The sequence below is a fragment of the Telopea speciosissima genome, chromosome 4 (assembly GCF_018873765.1).
Source record: "Telopea speciosissima isolate NSW1024214 ecotype Mountain lineage chromosome 4, Tspe_v1, whole genome shotgun sequence".
Classification (NCBI taxonomy): domain Eukaryota; kingdom Viridiplantae; phylum Streptophyta; class Magnoliopsida; order Proteales; family Proteaceae; genus Telopea; species Telopea speciosissima.
In genome coordinates, this window is record NC_057919.1 from 5,034,100 (window position 1) to 5,053,357 (window position 19,258).

The window sequence follows — 19,258 nt, forward strand, 5'->3', positions numbered from 1 at the left end:
CCATAGCGACCAAATTATGTGACTACAAAGGCTTGAGAACTCCTTCCAATCCTTTTTGCCGAGCTGCAAATCCTTGGACCACCTTCCAATCCATTTTTGGATCGAGAAATTTGGTTGATTTGGTACTCGAAAGGATAATGGGCTTCCAAACCAGACAACACGAGCAAAATGATAGTGCAGAAAAATATGGTCAATGGATTCCATGCTTTCTCCACAACGGGTACACTGCGGATCAATATTCATATTCCTCCTAATGATCTCCTTCCCTACTGCCAGACTCGAAGAGCAAACTCGCTAGAGTAACATCTTCAATTTGGGCAAGGTATGACAACACCAAATCATTTTCCACACCATAGATGGGGTATCATTCCATCTATTAATCCTTATCGATGAGGGCCTGTTTTGAGCTACCATCCTATCCTGGTCAGCTTGTCTTTTAAAGTCCCTCTAATAGGGAGTGGACCCCATCCGGGCAGTGTGTCCGAGCAAGGAGTAGGGTGGTCATTTCTCTCCTATTATAAGAACTTGGGAAAATAGATCGAGCAGGGAAATAGAACAGATAATGACTATGTTAGTATCCCTATGAATTGGTATCGGTATCGGTATTCAGCCGATACCAAATAGTTACCTAAAATCACAAGCAACGAAACGATGTACAAGGCCCGAATTCTGTGGGCACTGGGCACACAAATTGATCTGCACTGGGAAGTGATGAAAAGATCTCGAATATATATCTACGTCGGATTGGGATCTAATGTTAACGGAGATTTGTGTTTAATTTATTCCAGGAGCACCAAAAAAGTCCAAAGCAAAGATCCAGCAAATTTAGCGCCTAATCAGCGGTTTATATTTCTGTTGACGGATGAGGAGTGGGATCATTTAATGGCGTTCTGAAGCTGAAGTGTGTTCTTCTCCAGAGATACCTCATATGCTTTTTGCGGCGATTCTCATTTTAATCCAAAAAGGATAACAACTCTCGCTCTTCCTTGAAACCCTAAAACAGGTTCGGACGACTTCTTTGGATATCACTTGTCCTAACCTAGGATTTCTGTTTTTAAGGAAACAGTTTGTCTTCTATCTGGTAAGAAATTATTTTCGTAGATCTAAAGTTCCCCGAACTGTTATCAGTTTGTTTATTTTGTTTCCCCTCTTTAGATGTTTAAATCTCAATTGGGTTGTTATATTCGCGCTTCAATTTGCTTATTGGTTCCAATCTTTATAAGCCTAAGTGTTAGATCTTTACCTCCTTATCGCTATCCATGCTAATCCGTTTGAGAACCTTCTTGGTCTTTATTTTCGATTCTATGCATTTTCAAATATTGGAGGTGGGCAATGGTCACTGTATACTGTATTATTTGTACAGGGCTGAAATGGCCCATTAGAAATGTCAAGCTGAACAAGTGTTCCAATGGCGATTACTGGGAAATGGAAGGTTTCGGTATCAGTAGAACTGGGGATTGATAAAGTTAAGTGATCAGTAAGGGAAACATTAGATTGAAGGTTTGTTTGTTTCTGCGTCCCTTGTCTAGCGGTGGCACGAACATGTTGTAACCTATGGGTGGGATTACATTGGAGGTGATGACCTGAATTTTAACTATCCAATACTGAAGTGGCTGAGGTAGCTCTTTTATGGGCTATTTTCCTCACCATTTATCTGTAGCGGGTCGGTAGTTGAACCTCCCTCTCTCTCTCTTGACTGGCAACATATAATAATTTTGTCAGTATGATAGTCAGAAGAGTCAAAACTGCACTACTGTGGCTTGTTGTTCCTGTTATTTGGTACATCTGTAAAACTAAATGAACATTGTCTTAGAAATTATGTAGTTCATTTGCAAGCCGGTCCTGGGGAGAAATCTTGAAATTGTTGCAAAAAGTCTGAGATATACCTAGCACATTTAATAAGTCTCTCTAGTTGTGCCCCATACTGCCCTACCCACCAGACTGCAAGGGGATAAGCTCCATACAAGATAAGCGAGCCAGCCTAAGGAAGGTTTTTGTTGGAAATATATGAAGTCCCTCATACTCTTGAGGCTCAGCCAGTCCATCTCCAAAACATCAAAACAGGAGAACCAGTTATCCTGAACTACATTATGCTAGAATAGATACAATGCAGTTTTGTTCACCTTCTTACACATGAAACCCTGATTTATCTATTGCAGTACATCATGCTAGAATGGATACAATGCAGTTCTGTCCACTTTCTTACACATGAAACCCTGATTTATTTATTGTGAGCCTTGGCCCTTGGCGCGACGGTTAAGTTGCACTATTGTAACTTGTTGGTTGCGGGTTCAAATCTTGGAAACAGCCTCTCCTGCAAAGCAGGGGGTTAAGGCTGCGTACATTTGCCCCCCCCCCCCCAGACTCTGCTGGAGTGTTAGCCTCGTGCAATGAGATGCTCTTGTTTTTTTAAGATTCTTTATTTCAAATTATGCATTTTGTCATTAATGTTTCAAGACATCTGTATGAAGCTTTTATTTTAGGTGCTGTTCCAAATTCTTGAAATTGTGGTCGTATTGTCTGCTCAAGGCACCAACTGTGTATGGGATTTTATTTTACAGAAATTCTTCAAACGGTTCATTGTTACAGAACTTTATAAATAGAAGAATACTAGTTATTGACCTTTGTATGTTGCACCAGAGCTCATGTTTACTATTCTATAATACTAAGATAGGGAGTTATCTGAAGGGAAATAAGTCTATAACTTGTGCTCAGCAACGATCCAACTTCCACTATGGTAGAAAAAACAAGCTGTTTTTGAGAAAACTTTAGTGAAACACAGCCGACAATAGCCTTTTGTGATGCTTTTAACCATTTTGATTCTTGTCAGGTCCAAAACAATCCCAAAATATACTTAGCCTTGTAATGTTAATAAATAAAGAAATCAATTTTCAAGTTATAACAATTCAATGGTAAATCATGAAACTATTTCGATTTTAATAGTTTTGAGGATTTGATTTGTTATGCTTGACATTTTGTGTGTCGTGGATATCTTTTCTTATTCTTCTTGTGCTTCCATTATTTTTTCCTTCGTTTTTTTCCCACTTATATTTGAAATTTATTAAGTCGTGCATAAATTGGGCCTGTATGTGACATGCTAATACCCGGGATTCTTGATGATAGAATGGATTCACCATCTTCACCTCCTGTTAAAGCTCCTGATGCTCAACATGCTGCTCCTACTGGACAAGATACTGCACGAGATGCCCCGTCCCTTCTGTCTGCTTCTGGCATATCATCATGGGCTAGAAGTCTCAAAATTCCACAACCTTCAATAGCTGGGCAAGAGGACTTGAATTCTGGGAAGTCGACATTTTCGCGTTTCACCAGTGGGTTTGGAATGCGCTCGCCTCCTAAAGCTCCTTCGCCAGATGAGAGTGTTGATGGTGCCTCAACAACTGCACAACCTGGTGTTTTTGGATCATTCACGAAAGGGTTAGTTGACTCATCTATGAGCGCTGTGAAGGCTGTGCAGGTCAAGGCTCGACACATTGTCTCTCAAAACAAACGAAGATATCAGGTGGGCACAAGTGTTGCTGCTGCCTTTTATTTTTATTTATTTTCTCTTCATGGTATTAAGAGTGTGATGATCAAAAGTTTCCTCTCAATTCCATCGTCACTAACTTGGCCTTAATTTTGAGTCTGTTTCTAGGGTTAATGATTGATATTTTTTTCCGGTAAATTGTCTATTGCGAAGGCTAAAAGCACAAGGGATGCATACAAACTTATAATTGATATTAATATCTGTGAAAGGGTGAAAATGCTTACTAGTTTCACATTTTGCTCATCTGTTGTTAATTGAAGCATCTCTTATATTACAGGAACTAACCAGTATGTCTGTTGGATGCTCTACCTTGATTTTGTTACCCACAAAACAAGCTTCTGATGTAGAGTAAATTACATCATGATCTCATTTTACAGTATTAGTGTCAGTTATACGCTCAATAACTTTATACGCCTGACAGAGGAGTTAAAAATTTTAAACTCAGAATGGCTATTAAGTTCTGCTTTTAAAATTTTTCTCAATGGTGCACGCACAGCAATCCCCTGTTCCTCTTTTTGTGCAGAAGAATGTGTCTATCAATAGAGCTGAATATGTTGCTAGAATAGATGGTGAAGAATCAGGTTTATGTTGTCCTTTAGAGTTCTTGAACTTGTTTTCTCAGAGTAAGTAGAGAATGAATTATGGATTACTTTATCAACTTTAATGGTCTGGGGCTTCCTTGGAGGTGAAATTTACTTTTGGTTGTTGGCCTCAATAGTTTTGACTGCCAGATGTGAGGCTCTGCTTATATTGACCCAGGGGCACAGTCAAGCAGCTATGCATGATTAATTTAAAAATCTGTAATTTCAATCTTGGGTTGGAAGTAACTTTGGTTTCTGCTTGTTCTTTAGTTATATATCTAATTTCTGCTTTGCCACAAATTGCTGGTGAACTTGATATCTTCTATAAATGTCCCTTAACAGTTCTAATTTCTGAGTAACTTGGTAATATTGTTAATATTTTCATGAGTGAAAACTTCAATGGTGGTTCTAGGAAAAACTAGTACAGCAGTTCACTGGCATATTGGTGGTGTAGTTTTCATTCTGCATCCGTATTATTTATATATCATGATCTTATTAATACAAGGTACTATTGAATCATGTTTTCATTGACTGACTTGATTTAATTCCTTTGTGTTGTTGAAATATTAAATATTTCCATTTCACTGTTGCTTTTGCAACTGTTGTAGCCTTCTTGCATGATGCAAGATTTTAAACTCTTGATGCAAGATTTTAAACTCTTGAGTTCATCACAAGACAACTCGAATAAAGTATAACAGCCTTATCCCGTGCTGATGCTTTTTACTTATGGTATATGATTATAGGATTTTTTCTTTTTCCATTCTTCCGGTTTTATGCCATTTTTGAAATAATATTTGCTCAGCATTACTAACCTTGATTCTTATGTCCTATGTCCTATGTCCAGGAAGGAGGATTTGATTTGGATATGACTTATATCACTGAGAATATTATTGCTATGGGGTTCCCTGCTGGTGATATGAGCTCTGGTTTTTTTGGATATTTTGAGGTAAATGATTTAGATTGTTTTCATTGCATGTTTAGTAGACTAGGTTTTACTACAAATGTTAAAACAAAAACTGTATTTTGACTGTGTGAGAAATATAATGCAGGGGTTTTACCGAAACCATATGGAAGAAGTGATCAAGTTTTTTGAGACTCACCACAAGGTGATGATACAGTTACTGTTTTTTAAGTTGTAATTCTTAAGAGTCTCAGTGTGGCTGTATTCTGTAGTGTTTAAAATCATGGTATTGGCCATGAATCTAGTGCTTTGTTTTTATTGCAAGATTATGCCATCTGTAGCCTGGATACAGAAACTTTTTGGTTCACACAACCTGATGAGGTTGGATTAGATTATTTATCAAACACTTGGAGTTGGTGTCAAACCACTATAAGTATAACAGCACATGAAAGAGTTTTCTTAAGAATTCAGGAAATTAGGAGACAAGTTTACGGTGGTTAGAATATTGGATGTGTTGGTCAGGGGACAGGGAAGATGGGGGTATGTTTTGAAGACAATTGGATAAGGTCTAATGTTTGGTTTAATTAACCCTACTTGGGTAATAGTTGAAACCGGAAAATTTGTAACACGAGTAGAAATTTCCGTAGGGAAACTAGGGTAAGTATTCAGTCGGGCTTTAACACGAAAAAGGACCAAAGGGGAATGTGAAATAAAGGGTGCAATTAGATTTGATGGGAGTTCTCTAGGGTTTTAGGTGGGTTTATGGGATTTCTCCCACATGGCACTTAATTTTGATGTTGAGTCAAGCCATTCGAGCTGAAGTTCCTTGATATTGCTTCTTGAATTTTTATCACTTGTATGAATGGATTTTAGTGCCCCATTGGTAATTCCATCTGGGGATTCATTTCCTTTTCCTTTCCTTTTATCATGAGTTATATCTTTTCTTCCTTGCTAACCAGCCTTATCTGTGCAGGGAAATTACAAAGTGTACAATCTGTGTTCAGAGAGGCTGTATGATGCATCATTATTTGAGGGGAAGGTGTGTGCTATTTCCATAATATATATATGAGCTTTTATTTGCTTGTTTGTCGGCCTGAGGAAGGGGGGGGGGGTGGGTAGTTTAAGCGTAAAGACCGATGATTCTTGTGATCTCTATTTTGCCTGTTCTAGTAAGAATACTAGTTCAAATGCACTGAAAAAGTGCCTTTGTCATCCTATTTTCAGTCATTCTCATCAATTATGTTATATGCTAGAAGCATACTGTTTGAACCAATAAAGTTTTCCTTCCAATCATATTGGGATATGTTTCAAATTTCAGAATCTGCAGAATCCTGCTTTCCTGCTTTTAGCTATTTTGTGAGTTGTTTGATTTATAGTTGATTGAAATAGATACTAAATGATACGTAATTGAGATAAAATGTTTACTCATCAAGGGTGAGCTAGTCACTTTGGGTGAAGAACTGAATATTTGGAGAGTTTAGAACCTGCAAAATCCTCAAATGCAGTGTTCAGCTTATAGAGTTACTGTAGGATGTGGACTTCAATAGCATGTTCAACGTTGATGAGTTGACCCCATCATGGTTGCCACACTGATGAGGCCATGTTGAGTGTGCTATTCAACTTTCTTTTGTACTAAGGCCTGTTATGAGATAGGGGGTTTCTTGGCGTTTGATATGTTTGTACAATTGTTCATGTTGAAGAGGTATTTGTAAGTTCTTGGTGATGTGGCAAGCTTGATCACAGTCAGGGACTTAGGGTAGTATATTTATCACTATAAATGGTTGTTAGATGCCCAGCCCAGATCTTTGTTAGCAATACATGCCTATCTCACATTAGCAAGTGACGAATTTTTCAATCCAGGGAGTGGGGAACTAAAAGGCAAAGAAAGTAGAAAAGGTAAGGAAAAAGTGAATTGTTCAGGTATTTTCGAAGCCTTTTGCACATGGGGGCTGTGACAAGTTCAGAAACAGAAAAACCAGTCCTTGCACAGAGAAGAAGAAAAGAAAGGCAGAAGAAGATGAGCTGATCAATTAGGGTTTGTTTAGATCCCTAATCAATAGTAATAAGTATATTTATATTATGAATAAGTAATGTATGACTGATTAGGGTTAACCTAGTCTCAATAACCCACAAATAAATCACAACAGTCTACTAACAATCAACCCTAACAACAGGGTATAAATCAGACCCAAAATCAGAATTAGGGTTCAAGCTGGGACTCAAAACTCCAGCCTAGTATAGAGGCTGCTACTGAGGTCGAGTGCAGGCTTTGGAAAGCTCAGTAAAGCCTCCAATTTTGGGCTGAATTGGATGACCAGAAACACAAGTAACAGCAGGTCACAAATTAGAAAGTAGGGTTTTGTGTGTAGAACTCAAACCAGCCATCAGATTGGATCCAAACTTCGACCGAGTGGAGGGTATGAGGAGGATGTCTTGTGCTCCAAATTTCAGCCTATTGTGATGGCTGGTTGCTGAGATGTGAACTGGAGTCAAAATTAGAAGGTTAGGACAGTTATCTCAAACCAGTGGATTCTAGGACACCAAACCAGGGTTCGAATGGGCATCTTGTAGGTCTGATTCAACCCTCCAAACCTCTGCTGAATATGAGCTCTTGTTGCGGAGATATCAATACTCAAAGTTGGTGGAGAAATCTGGGCAGAACAGCAGAGCCGTGGGGAATCAATGTCCTCCTTTGGCTTGATGCAGCAGCAACAGATCTGGACCTGAGAGGGGACTCGATTCTAGTCTTCAAGATGCACTCCCGCAGTTGTAGCAGTCACAGGCAGCAGCAGCACTATAGGGAAGATTGAGTAGGATAGGAGAAGAAGATAGAAAAAGGGGGGATAGGGAGATTCGGCTCTCTTAGCCAGGCTTCTCAACCCTTCATCCTCACAATAGGATAATCAAAACTTGCACAAAGCAATCTATGCAACTTCATTAATTCGTGGGGTGCCTCTATGAGTAAATTACAATATATAAGCTCAAGTATTGAGCCCAAAAATAGAATCAATAAAATAGCAAGCCCCTTATATGGCTGAGACTTGGGTTACAAGCAAGAAACTAAAATAGAAACTCTTAGGCCTGATTTGGTATGGTTTCTATTTCAATTTCAGGGGATGATTTCTATTTTGGAAATTGTTTGGTTTGATTTTTGCACCTTATTTCAGTAAAATAGAAATCAAGAGGAATAGAAATTCTGAAATAGCTAAGGAGCTGTTTTAGAATTTCTATTTCATTTGATTTCACTCTTGCTCTTTAATGAGCACATGGTTAATTTGATGGGCAAAGTAGTAATTTCATGTTAAAAATAAAACACCACCCTTCTTCTCATAATAGTCTCACCACCACCCCACCGCCACCATTGCCACCACCACCACCACCACCACCATCACCACCACTTCCACACCACCACCATTGCCACTGCCACCGTCGTCACCACCACTGCAACTGTCGCCACTACCAACAACCCCCCCTTCCCAAAGAAATATAGAGAATCTATTCTCAGAAATTGAACTACCAAATGGATTTTTTTTATTCTTGAAATATTTCATATTGATACAATCAAAACAATTTCAATTTTTTGACCAAAAATCTATTTGTTGACTATTTCATGAAATCAATCTGAAATTGAAATAGAAACCATACCAAATCTGGCCTTAAATTTGCAAGGTTTCTAAAAATAGAAACTCAAAAATAGAAACTAAGCCTATGTCAAAAATAGAATCTAATTAAACTCCTATATCCCCCACGCATAGTCAAAATTGAGTCTTCTAATAAGTCTTCACGCAATCTGGTCTTGGGCCCTCAGGATCTTCTAGGGATATTCCCATCAAGTCAAATACGGGGCTGTGACACTGTTCATGTGAACAGTGTTTTGACCTCTTCCCCTTCATGTTTTGATCTACATCAATAAGATACTTAATCACAATAAAGCCCTCGGTATATGAGTAATTACTCATATAGCCTTAAAACAAAAGGAATACCACAAAGACTACTAAAATACCCCCTATGGTAGCTATAATTCTGACACTCCCCCTCAAGCTGGAGCACAAATATCTCCCATGCTAGGCCTAGCTTGGCACAACCTTGAAGAATCACATTTCGAAACAAGGCCTTCATAAACAAGTCACCAAGTTGATTAGTAGAGATGACAAACTAATGTAAGGCTGGATCACGAAGGACCTAGCCCCAGGCAGGATCTTCTTGAATAAAGTTTAATGCTGATTTTGCTGGAGTTCTCAATTCCCTTCAATCTGTCTATCCAACAAACAGATACTGCTGATATTGTGAAGGCTTGGTCAACTCATCATTCTCTTTATTCGATGGTGATGTAGTGTAACTCAACGCAATCGTAGTGGTTGACCTGCTGGTTTGTGAGTAAATTGATCCTACTGTAGAGTTGGGTTCTTAGTTGAACCCTTTCTATATTACCCAACATATACAAAGCCCAACCCAAAGCTTATTTCCAATAAGATAAGCTATTTAGGTGACTTATCTGCATCAGTTGGTTCGGTAGTTGTTATAATTGTGGGGGCTAGAACTGGTTAGATTTGGGTTTTTTTTACCACATTTTTGTTTGCAGGATGGCCAGCATGGATGGATTCATATGGTGTTTGACTGGTAGTTATGACTTATGAGTCAGATAGTGAATATGGTTCAGTGCAAGTCATAATGGAATTGGTGTCATAATTGTCTACTTTTACGCGTTCAAGTTGATGAATAAACAAATAACCCAGTTGCTCTGGTGTGGATTCATAGCATGAGGGTGGATTCCGAGGTTTTCTTCTTCTTCTTGAACCAGGCATCCTATAACTGGTGTAACTACACAATTTTTTATCATTTTTATTGGAGATCTGACTCCTTGAGCCCTAGTTTCTTACATCTTTAATTTTAAAACCTTATTTCTCTCTCATTTTTTTGTTATCTATCTTTTCAATTATGAAACTGGTAAAACTCCATTAGATGCAATCCTAATTCCGATCCTAATAGAAGAATGTAACGGCACATGCTCTACATGAAATATGGTTTCCATTATCTTTGAGACTGCCGTTAGGCCTCTATAAAGTCATTTAACAGCAGCTAGGCATTAGTTTTGACGACCCTCCCACGAGAGCCAAAATTAAGGCTTTCATTAAGCTAATTTGCCCATACAATATAAAGGTAAGTTCTATGAATGGCGAATCACTGTGATCGGAGAGCAACCTTTAGCTCAGAATTGCAATACAGCTACTTTTATATCTTGACATTTGACCGAGAGCTACAAATATGTTTTCTTATTGGATCTCAAATATGGCAAATAACATCTTGTATTTCTGTTCATGTATGAGAAAGTTTGACGTATTGGATTCAGGGAGCTGCTCTCTTGGTTGATCAATTACAATCAAAAGGCTGCTTTAAAAATTTTCTGTATTTGATATGTTCTACACATTTCCAAGTAGCATGTTTTCTATTCGATGATCACAACTGCTCCCCCACTTCAATTCGTAGTATTATTATTATTATTTTGTCAAAGTGCATAGGCTGCTTTAAAGATTTTTCTGTATTTGATATGTTCTACTCATTTCCAGGTTGCGTGTTTTCCATTCGATGATCACAACTGCCCCCCACTTCAACTCGTATTATTATTTTGTCAAAGTGCATACTCATGGTTGAAAGAAGATATTGAAAATGTGGTTGTTGTGCACTGCAAGGCTGGTATGGCGAGAACTGGATTAATGATTTCTAGCCTTCTTCTATACCTGAAGGTGAGCTGTGACTGATTGTTCCTTTAAGATGTGAGGCATAATGGATTCAGGAGAATTTTATTTCTTAAGTTGGTGCTCTTCATTGTTTCATGACCATAATTTTATACTATGTGCTTCTCCATGCAGTTCTTTCCCACAGCTGAGGAGTCAATTGACTACTACAATCAGAAAAGGTGTTTGGATGGGAAGGGGCTAGTTCTTCCAAGTCAGATTGTCAGTCCTTTTTTTGTGCTATTTAGAAATAATTTCTTTAATGGATGTATATCCTTTTTGCCTATCTAATAAATATTTTAATTTTCTATTTTTCGTAGAGGTATGTCAAATACTTTGAGTGCATTTTAAAAAACTTCAATGGAGAAAATCAACCTGGACGTAGGTATGAAAGCTGTACATTACCTCTCAAACTTCAATAGTTTTCTGTTCTTTTACATGATTACTGACATCACATTTTGTTGCAGGTGCATGCTCAGGGGATTTCGACTTCACCGGTGTCCTTATTGGATTAGGCCCTCAATAACTGTCTCTGATCATAATGGTTCGTTTTGACTTGCTGACTGGCCTTGTTTTCTTCTCTCTAGGATTTAATGCTCTTAACTAATAACATGGAAGTTTGTCTTCTTTTTTGAACTGGTAGATCCATTCTTATGAGGAATCCAACTTTAATTGCCTGATTTTTTTGCTGTAATCCTCCATCATGTTTTTATCATGGGTGGGACCAAAGAAAATTCCCCATTATCTGTAGACAATACTAGTAGGAGTGCAACTCAAGCAACCATATCCCAGCCCTGCCAGATATTGGGCTGGGAAATCCCAACCCGGGCCCAGCCTGACCCAAAGAGTTATGCAATAAATTTGTATATTGGGAGGGGGGGGGGGGAATGAAGCTGGGAGTCAAATACTGACACTGGAGATAGTAGTGCACAAAATTTACCATCATACTTTGGGCTTGAGACGGGCCTGTCTGGGCTAAGCCTAATGCCTCAAATCCTAATCCAGCATAGCCCAAACTCAGCCAGGAGTTCTCAACACTTACGTGTCCCATGGGCTGAATTCTCATTGGGGTTTTTGGGCCCAGGTTGCACCCTAATTACTGGTTATACATCAGCATTCATTTTTTCCAATTTTCTGGAAACAGTCTCTCTGAAGCAGGGATAAGGCTGCGTACATTATGACCCTTCCAGACCCTGCAATGACGGGAGCCTTGTGTACTGGGCACTCCCTTGTTCATTTTTCCAATTTGTCTTTCTTTGTCCCTTCCCTTTTTCATCAGTAGGGACAGACAAAATGGATGCTGATAGCAATCTTATATGTAGGTTGATCATCTTTTTCAGTTTCATGAATTAGGTATGCTAAATATTTTTTGCCTACAGGCTGGGGCTGAACCTCTATGATTGATATATTGTTTTTGTTTTTGTTTTTCCCCTTTCCCCTCCACCATTTTGTTTGATAAACTAGGATCTGGCAAACCCTTAACTGAACATGGCAAGAGTTGAGGAAGTGTTTCAATATATCTCTTTGATTTTCTGCTAACTTGATGTGATTATCCTATAATAAGATTGGATTGTGTAATGGCAATGAACTGTGATGTTCTTCTTGCTGCACAGGAATTCTCTTCTCTACGAAGAAGCATCCAAGAACAAAGGATCTGATGGTAAACTTCTGACATCTTTATCTTTAAAATAAATAACAAAATACATTTTACTCTCCTTTTATTTTATTTTTTCATTCAGTAGTTTGGTGATGAATATTGCCCTTTATAAATTTCTCATTTTGTTATAAATCCCACTATTCCAGCATGTATTTATTACACTTTGGTTTTGCCATTTTTCTTTTACAGCCAGAAGATTTCTGGTTTACTGCACCAAAGAAAGGAATCATGGTCTTTGCTTTGCCCGGGGAGCCTGGTCTTACTGAAGTAGCTGGAGACTTCAAAATCCATTTTCATGACCGGCAAGGAGATTTCTACTGGTTTGTACACTGTCCCTTTTTTTATTGCTTTTGGTCAAACTGTAGTCTTCATAAATTATTAGTTTTCATCCAATTTATCAGTACTCCTGATTCATGGGAAGCAGAATTCATCTTATCATTACTTTCACAACGGCTTCTGATTTTATATGGATTTAGTTGAAAGAGATATATAGTTATTCAGGTACTGTGGTCTCACAAGTCATAGTCAAAGACTAGTAAATCTTTCACCGAGTAGTTGGGCTTATCAATATAGTCCAACTGCTGGCTTTTGATTGCTTAACTAAGGAACACGGCATCCTGGTTTACCTTTTTACCAAGTAGTTCTTTAGGGCAAAGAAGAAAATGGCCTGGCTTAACATCTCCCTTTAACTAAATGTTCCTCCGTCAGTCTGATGAGGACTTGTGGGTGATGCAGTTATGCAAAGGGTTAAGTAGGGATTATTTTGTAATTTTTTCTTTCTTTATTTTATTCTTGTTATTAGAATTGTAGGAAGGTAAGAGTCCAGTTATATTTGAGTTTGTCTTCTGCTTTAGGTTACGATAGAGTCAGAGTTAGCTTTTGATTTCAGTTTCAAGATAGGATTAGGGCTCTTTGTTAGATTCTATAAAACAGCATGTAAGCCTTGAGTTGGAGTTTTTGGATTGAAATACATTGAGTTTACCTGCTGTGAAAGTGTGGTGAGTTTGCAAGCCCTGTGGCCGTCTTCTCGCTCCCTGCAATTGATTTCTCTCTCTTTCTCCTCTTCCCTCGTTCTTGTTCTTTTCTTCTCTGGTGTGATCCATATTTCTCATCCTCTGTTCTATTTCTTCCTATTTCAGTTTCAACAATAACCATTCTGTTGTGCTCTGTCTGGTAACAGTTGCAGCCCAAGAGAATCGGATTGTTCTCCCTCATCTCTGCCTCTTTCCCCCTGAGATTTGGAGTACAAGAAAACCCTTCAAAGGTGACCTGAAGCCTAGCGTCTTACACCCTAATAGCATCCTCGCTGTAAGTTGGAACTCTGCCAACATATCTGATTTTCTCCCTATAGTTGTTGGTTGCTGTTTAATTTGACGACCCATTGCGATCAACAAGCCTTGGGGTTGGGAACTTGGTCCCAAAATGGCGTCATCAGAGTTGTAACGAAGGAGCTTCCCCCTTTGAAATATTTCTGCTTTTCCACCTCCCTTGCACAGGTCGAGAGGTTGAAGATAACCCCAATCCTCACGATCTAGTGACTTCAGTTCTTAAAAGACCTAATTACCCCTCCATCTCTATTTACCCCTATCCTTTTTTTTTTTTTTAATGAAAAGAAAAGATATTAATTAAACATTAAGGGAATTTACATGATGAAACCTAGGGGGGGGGGTATGTTATTTTCCCTTGCTCTTACCCCTATCCTTTAATTAGCTTTAGTTCCTAGTTTACCCCGGCCCAATAAATAAAGGCTCTTTTTGGTATCATTTTTATTTTTTTTTATGGCAATTTAAAAAAATTATTAATAAAAATAAATTTCGATAAATAAAGAAAATCGTTTGGTAACTCTTAGACATAATAGAGTATGGAATGAGAAACCATTTGGTAATTACCTAGGTGTAAATAGTTTTTATAACATTTCTGAAGAACTGGGCCCAAACTGTGGAAAATTAGCATTAATGATAGCCTTGTACGAAGACATTGGCTCAATGGCCATATATAGTTAAGTAGTGGGTGAAGGGATTCCTCCTTCACTCACCTTCCATCTCAATTCCTTCACAAATCCATAATCTTAGGCATTCTTGAATCTTGATTCTTTCCACCCATACCCAAAAGCATTAATGCAAAATCAACCTCGAACCAAGGAAGAACCAGTGAGATCGATTGTAGCCAGGATCAGAACAATAAGGATGAACAAATTGAATAACTGAAACGTTTATTGTTTTTTTTTTTCCTGTTTACATATGAAAGAAGAACTTAAAAAAAAGGATAAGAAGAAGAAGAAAGTGATATAGATAGATGACGGGGGGATAGGGATAGGATGGGTAGGCTATCTCAGCCTTGGGTCTCTCACCCACAGCTATCTCAGCTGTTGAACACAAGTCTTCTTAGACCAAACACTTGCAAGTAAGCAATAAAAATTCCATTAATCAATTCTGAATTCAAGTACAACTAATGGGGCCTGTTTGTAGCTTGGCCTATGCTTCACAAAATAGAAAGTCTAAAAAATTGAAACCTAACGAAAATAGAAACTAAATCTAACTAAAAGGAAACAAAGGACTTAAATAGAAACTTAAGAAAATAGAGACTTCTAAATAAAAGCTAAGCCTACTTTTTAAATCTGAAATTAGAAACTAGTACTAACTTGCTAAAACTGAATTTAGAAACTATCTAATCTCCTATTACAACCAGACTGGAAAATAGAAACAAGGTAAACTAACATTGCTAAACAAAAATAGGAACAAAGCTGTCCATATGTGCCCCCAAATCACTTTTCACGTGAAACAGTAACTCAATTTCTGTCTTGGTCTCTTATCTTCTTCATGCTTCTCTCTGGGCTGGGGCTGCTTTAGGTGATGCTCCATCGAACCAAAAAAAACTTGCCTCATCATTATACCAGGCTCCCTCTCACAACTGTCGAATCCCACAACCTTGCTGGGCTGGTTTTGGGGCTTGTTCCTGTAGGTACATATGGACTTGTGATCTACATCAGCTCTCCCCATCTTGAAAAAAAAAAATCGCCCTCAAGTTTAGTGAAGTTATCAAATCAGACTTGCATGATGAATTTCCAATTGGAAGTAGAATGCAACAACCGTCGATGGTGTCTACCACCTCCCTTAGCTCTAATACCAAATAATGCAAGACTAGGTTACTAAAACAAGAAATAGAAATAAAATAACTATTAAAATAGAAACTAAACTAACTCCTAAATCCCCATGCATAGACAAAATTGACCCTTCTAAAAAAGTCTTCACACGATCTGGTCTTGGGCCCTACAGGATCTTCTAGTAGCATTCACACAATGACACAAGGCAATATAGGGGCTGTGACACTGTTCACGTGAATAGTAACGCGAACAGTGTTTTGGCCTCTTTTTCTTCATGTTTTGTCCTACATCAAGCATCCAACGGGAGATGCCAATCAATGCTTAATAAACAAACCAGTGCAAGACATTCCAAAAACTACAACCAAATCATAATCTTCATCCCCACCAACAAACATCCTTGACCACAAAAAAAACAACAATGCTAACAGCTTCTCTGTGTGTGTGTGTAAGACAGTGTGTCTCTCTCACAATGGGTACAGGTTCACATGCCACACCCAGCCTCGAGTTTGGCACATCATAAAGCACCCTGTGATTCTGCTGCTGCATGTTTGCTATCACATTGAGCATCAAATTCATGTTATCCGCTGAAGCCACCATGGCCAGGCATGTTATACTCCCTGTCATGCTAAAAGTTCTCCTGTGGCAAGGTCACATTCATCCCTGTAAAATGCAGCTTTATCGTCAGCGACACGATCGACTACATACAACAATGCGTTGCAGGATTGGTTTTGGCAGGTAGGTGGGCTGGGCTGCGGGACAGGGTGGGGATGGAGGGAATGGGGTGAGGTGGGGAGGGTGAAACGGGGTTGCAGGGACAGGGTGGGGTGAGGTTGAAGGACATCCGAGGGACAGGGTGGGGTGAGGTTGAAGGACATCCGAAAAGCAATCGGATACGAATACGGATATCCCTGTTTCCGACGGCTACTGTCCAATTCTAAAATAAAGTAAATGTAATTTTATAAGTTATATTTTATAACACCACATATGACAATACTTGCATGGTTTTTCTTGAATGCATTAATTTAATTAAAAGAAAACCTAGTGGAGTACTAGGGTTTTTTGACCTTTTAATTCATTCTTTCGTTTTAAATTTGGATTCTAGTCTCTAGAGTTTTCGCCTATTCTCGGTGAATCTCTCATTTCTTAGGTCTTCGACTCTTCTTTGGTGTTCGGATATGAACCGAGAAGGTGAGAAGACAGCAAGTTCTCTTGTTCAATGAACTGTGTTCTCTCATCTCTGTAGGTCTTCAACTCTTTGCCTCTTTGGTGTTCAGCCTGTTCAGTGAATCTGTGTTTTCTCGTATCTGCTTTTTGTGGATCAACTAAACTTCTGACCATTAAGATAGCAAGCTTGGGCGGTGAATCGGTTAACAAATTGTACCCTATTTCTCCTTCAGATTTGCTTTCTCCACGCATTAAGTGCTCAATCGAATAATCACCATGTGATTCTCGTCTCATCTCCCCACCTCATCTGTCTTCATTTCGGCTCTGCAGTCGCCTTACATATCTACAAGGGCTTTGGTCTCATCACCTGCAATGAACCTGATGCCGGTAATGCATCCTTCACCACTGAGCACTTCCTATGCACCCTCGCTGGAAGATTTGATTTTTCCAATGGCCAAGTGTTGTAAATTTCAGTTTCAAGATGAGGACCCTGAACTGAAAGTGATGCTGGAAATCTTGAGAGCAGCAACGGCCAGCCAACAGAACCAATTGAAGCATCATGCATGTTTCGAAGCAGATATCTGAAAATCCAGATTATCCATTGCAAAATCGAATTCGAAGCTAGAAATTAATTTTACATCTCCGGTGGATATCGAACCGAATTCGGATAATGGATTTTCTAAATGAATTCAAAGCTGGATATGGTGATATCCGTACCAAATTCGATCCGTTTACATCCCTAGGTGGGGGGAGGGGGTTGCAGGAAGAAGAAGAAGGGCAGGGGCTAGCCTTTCTAATAACAAAAGAAAATGACTATATTACCATTCAATTTTGGGGTTTATGAGCATGTGCTCATTAAAGTGTCCGCGCATAAATTACTAAAAATGTTTTTCCTATTTTGCTGATTTATTTTAAATAAAAATAAGGTCCATAAATGATACCAAATACTTATAAAAACATTTTTTTGTCTGAAAAACAAAAACAAAATGATACCAAAGAGAGCCTTTCCTAACCCTTTATTTTTTATTCCTTATCTATCCTTTAGATTCCACTTATTTACAATTCTGCCAGTACTCTTATAACCTTCAAAATATTTACTGTTTTGCCACTAAGCGCTTGATTTGAGTGTTCTATAGCTTGAGTAGGCCCATAGCGAACCCAAACAAGGTTCCGAACCTCAGGATCGCATCAATTTGGGGGGGGGCGCTTTCGAACGACATGAGCTGCTTAGTTTCCCGGTGTCTTTGACACGGGGAAGGATTCCTCGATGTATCCCAAAATTTCGCCAGTCGATGGGGCAGATAAACTAGTACAATTTTCTCTCTCAATGTTCGCAAATTGTAAATTGATACTTGTTAAAAAAAAAAAGTATCAGTTGCTTTTTAGAACATCGTATGCTCATAAATTCCTAGTAAAGAGGACCCTGTTGTTTCTTATTGAATTGCAAATTTTGGTACCCAATTTCAGGACTTCTCTTACTAGCATCTTGCTTTCTACGAAAGTTCATATGCTTGGTCCTGCAATTTTTTCTTCTATCATTTTGTATTACAATTATCTCGTCTACTTATCCTGAATTGAAACATGCCTGGTTCCTCTCTGCTTTTCAGTTGGTTGAATACAACAATGACAGAAAACAGAAAAATATTGAATACCTCTGATCTGGATGGATTTGACAAGGTAAATAATCTTCCTTTCTTATTTGTTGAAAACTCATGAAAAGGATCATGTTTGAAGGCCTTCAGATTCACAATAGACAAGCAAAGTAGAAATAGAGAAGAAAAGTTGTTTTGGGGCATAGCTTCTGCTATCTATATTTTGCGCCTTTTCTATGTTCCAGTTGTCAATGCTTGTATTGTCTTAATAAGCATGTGATATTTACTGTGCAGAGGAAACTTCCTTCCCCAGGATTCCAGGTTGAGGTTGTGATGATAGACTATGATGGCACTATCCCAACTACGCCCAAACCTGAAACTGCCAACAAGGTATCCGATGGAAGCTCAGGCACTGTTCCTGCCCCGGCAGATGGGGGTGTTGTGGCTCCTGACCCAAGAAAAGGTTCTGGAGGCCAAGATAAGGATGATGTGTTCTCAGACAGTGAGGCAGAAGAGAGTGGGTCTTCAGAAAGCAGGCAAAACCAAGCAGTTTCTGGGGTAGGAGGACCTGCTACTTCAAGTGGCAGGGGTCCTGAAACTAGGACTACTCAAGACCAGATTGCAGCTGTAACACATGGGACTGAACAAGTTTCATTGAGGAGTGAAGGAACCACCCAAATCCCATCTGCCAGTGAAGTGAAAACTGATGAAGGTGGTGATGGTGGAGTTGGGTCAGGTACTGAGGTGTCTAAAATAGACTCCAGTGACTTCAAGCCAATTGCTGCTGATGCTTCTGTTTTTACTTTCGGTGATGAAGATGATTATGAAAGTGAGTGATTCAGGGCCACTATTAATGCTCGACTTTGAGTCTAATATGTACATAAGTGTTCTGTATGTACACATCCCTCCTGGATGTTGCTGCCCAATTCAATTTCTTTATTGCATTTCTTCCCAAACTTTCAGATTGATTGAACCCTAATG

The 19,258-nt window shown here is 38.8% G+C and overlaps 1 protein-coding gene across 1 annotated transcript; it reads left to right on the forward strand.

Annotated features, from left to right (window-relative positions):
- Positions 1-967: 967 nt before the first annotated feature.
- Positions 968-19,226, forward strand: LOC122658864 (phosphatidylinositol 3,4,5-trisphosphate 3-phosphatase and protein-tyrosine-phosphatase PTEN2A-like). The gene is made up of 13 exons (XM_043854001.1): positions 968-1,003; positions 3,124-3,520; positions 4,970-5,071; positions 5,175-5,231; positions 6,000-6,065; positions 10,594-10,770; positions 10,897-10,983; positions 11,082-11,146; positions 11,229-11,305; positions 12,375-12,421; positions 12,608-12,738; positions 18,293-18,362; positions 18,572-19,226. The coding sequence occupies exons 2-13, from the start codon at positions 3,125-3,127 to the stop codon at positions 19,112-19,114; spliced, it is 1,818 nt and encodes a 605-aa protein (XP_043709936.1). The 5' UTR covers positions 968-1,003; position 3,124; the 3' UTR covers positions 19,115-19,226.
- Positions 19,227-19,258: the final 32 nt, after the last annotated feature.

Excerpts from the sequence above, each read along its gene's own strand:
- LOC122658864 (XM_043854001.1), top strand. The coding sequence starts at position 3,125 with ATGGATTCACCATCTTCACCTCCTGTTAAAGCTCCTGATGCTCAACAT. Across the intron at positions 3,521-4,969 it reads AAAACAAACGAAGATATCAG|GAAGGAGGATTTGATTTGGA; the intron begins GTGGGCACAAGT and ends TCCTATGTCCAG. Across the intron at positions 11,306-12,374 it reads AACTGTCTCTGATCATAATG|GAATTCTCTTCTCTACGAAG; the intron begins GTTCGTTTTGAC and ends CTTGCTGCACAG.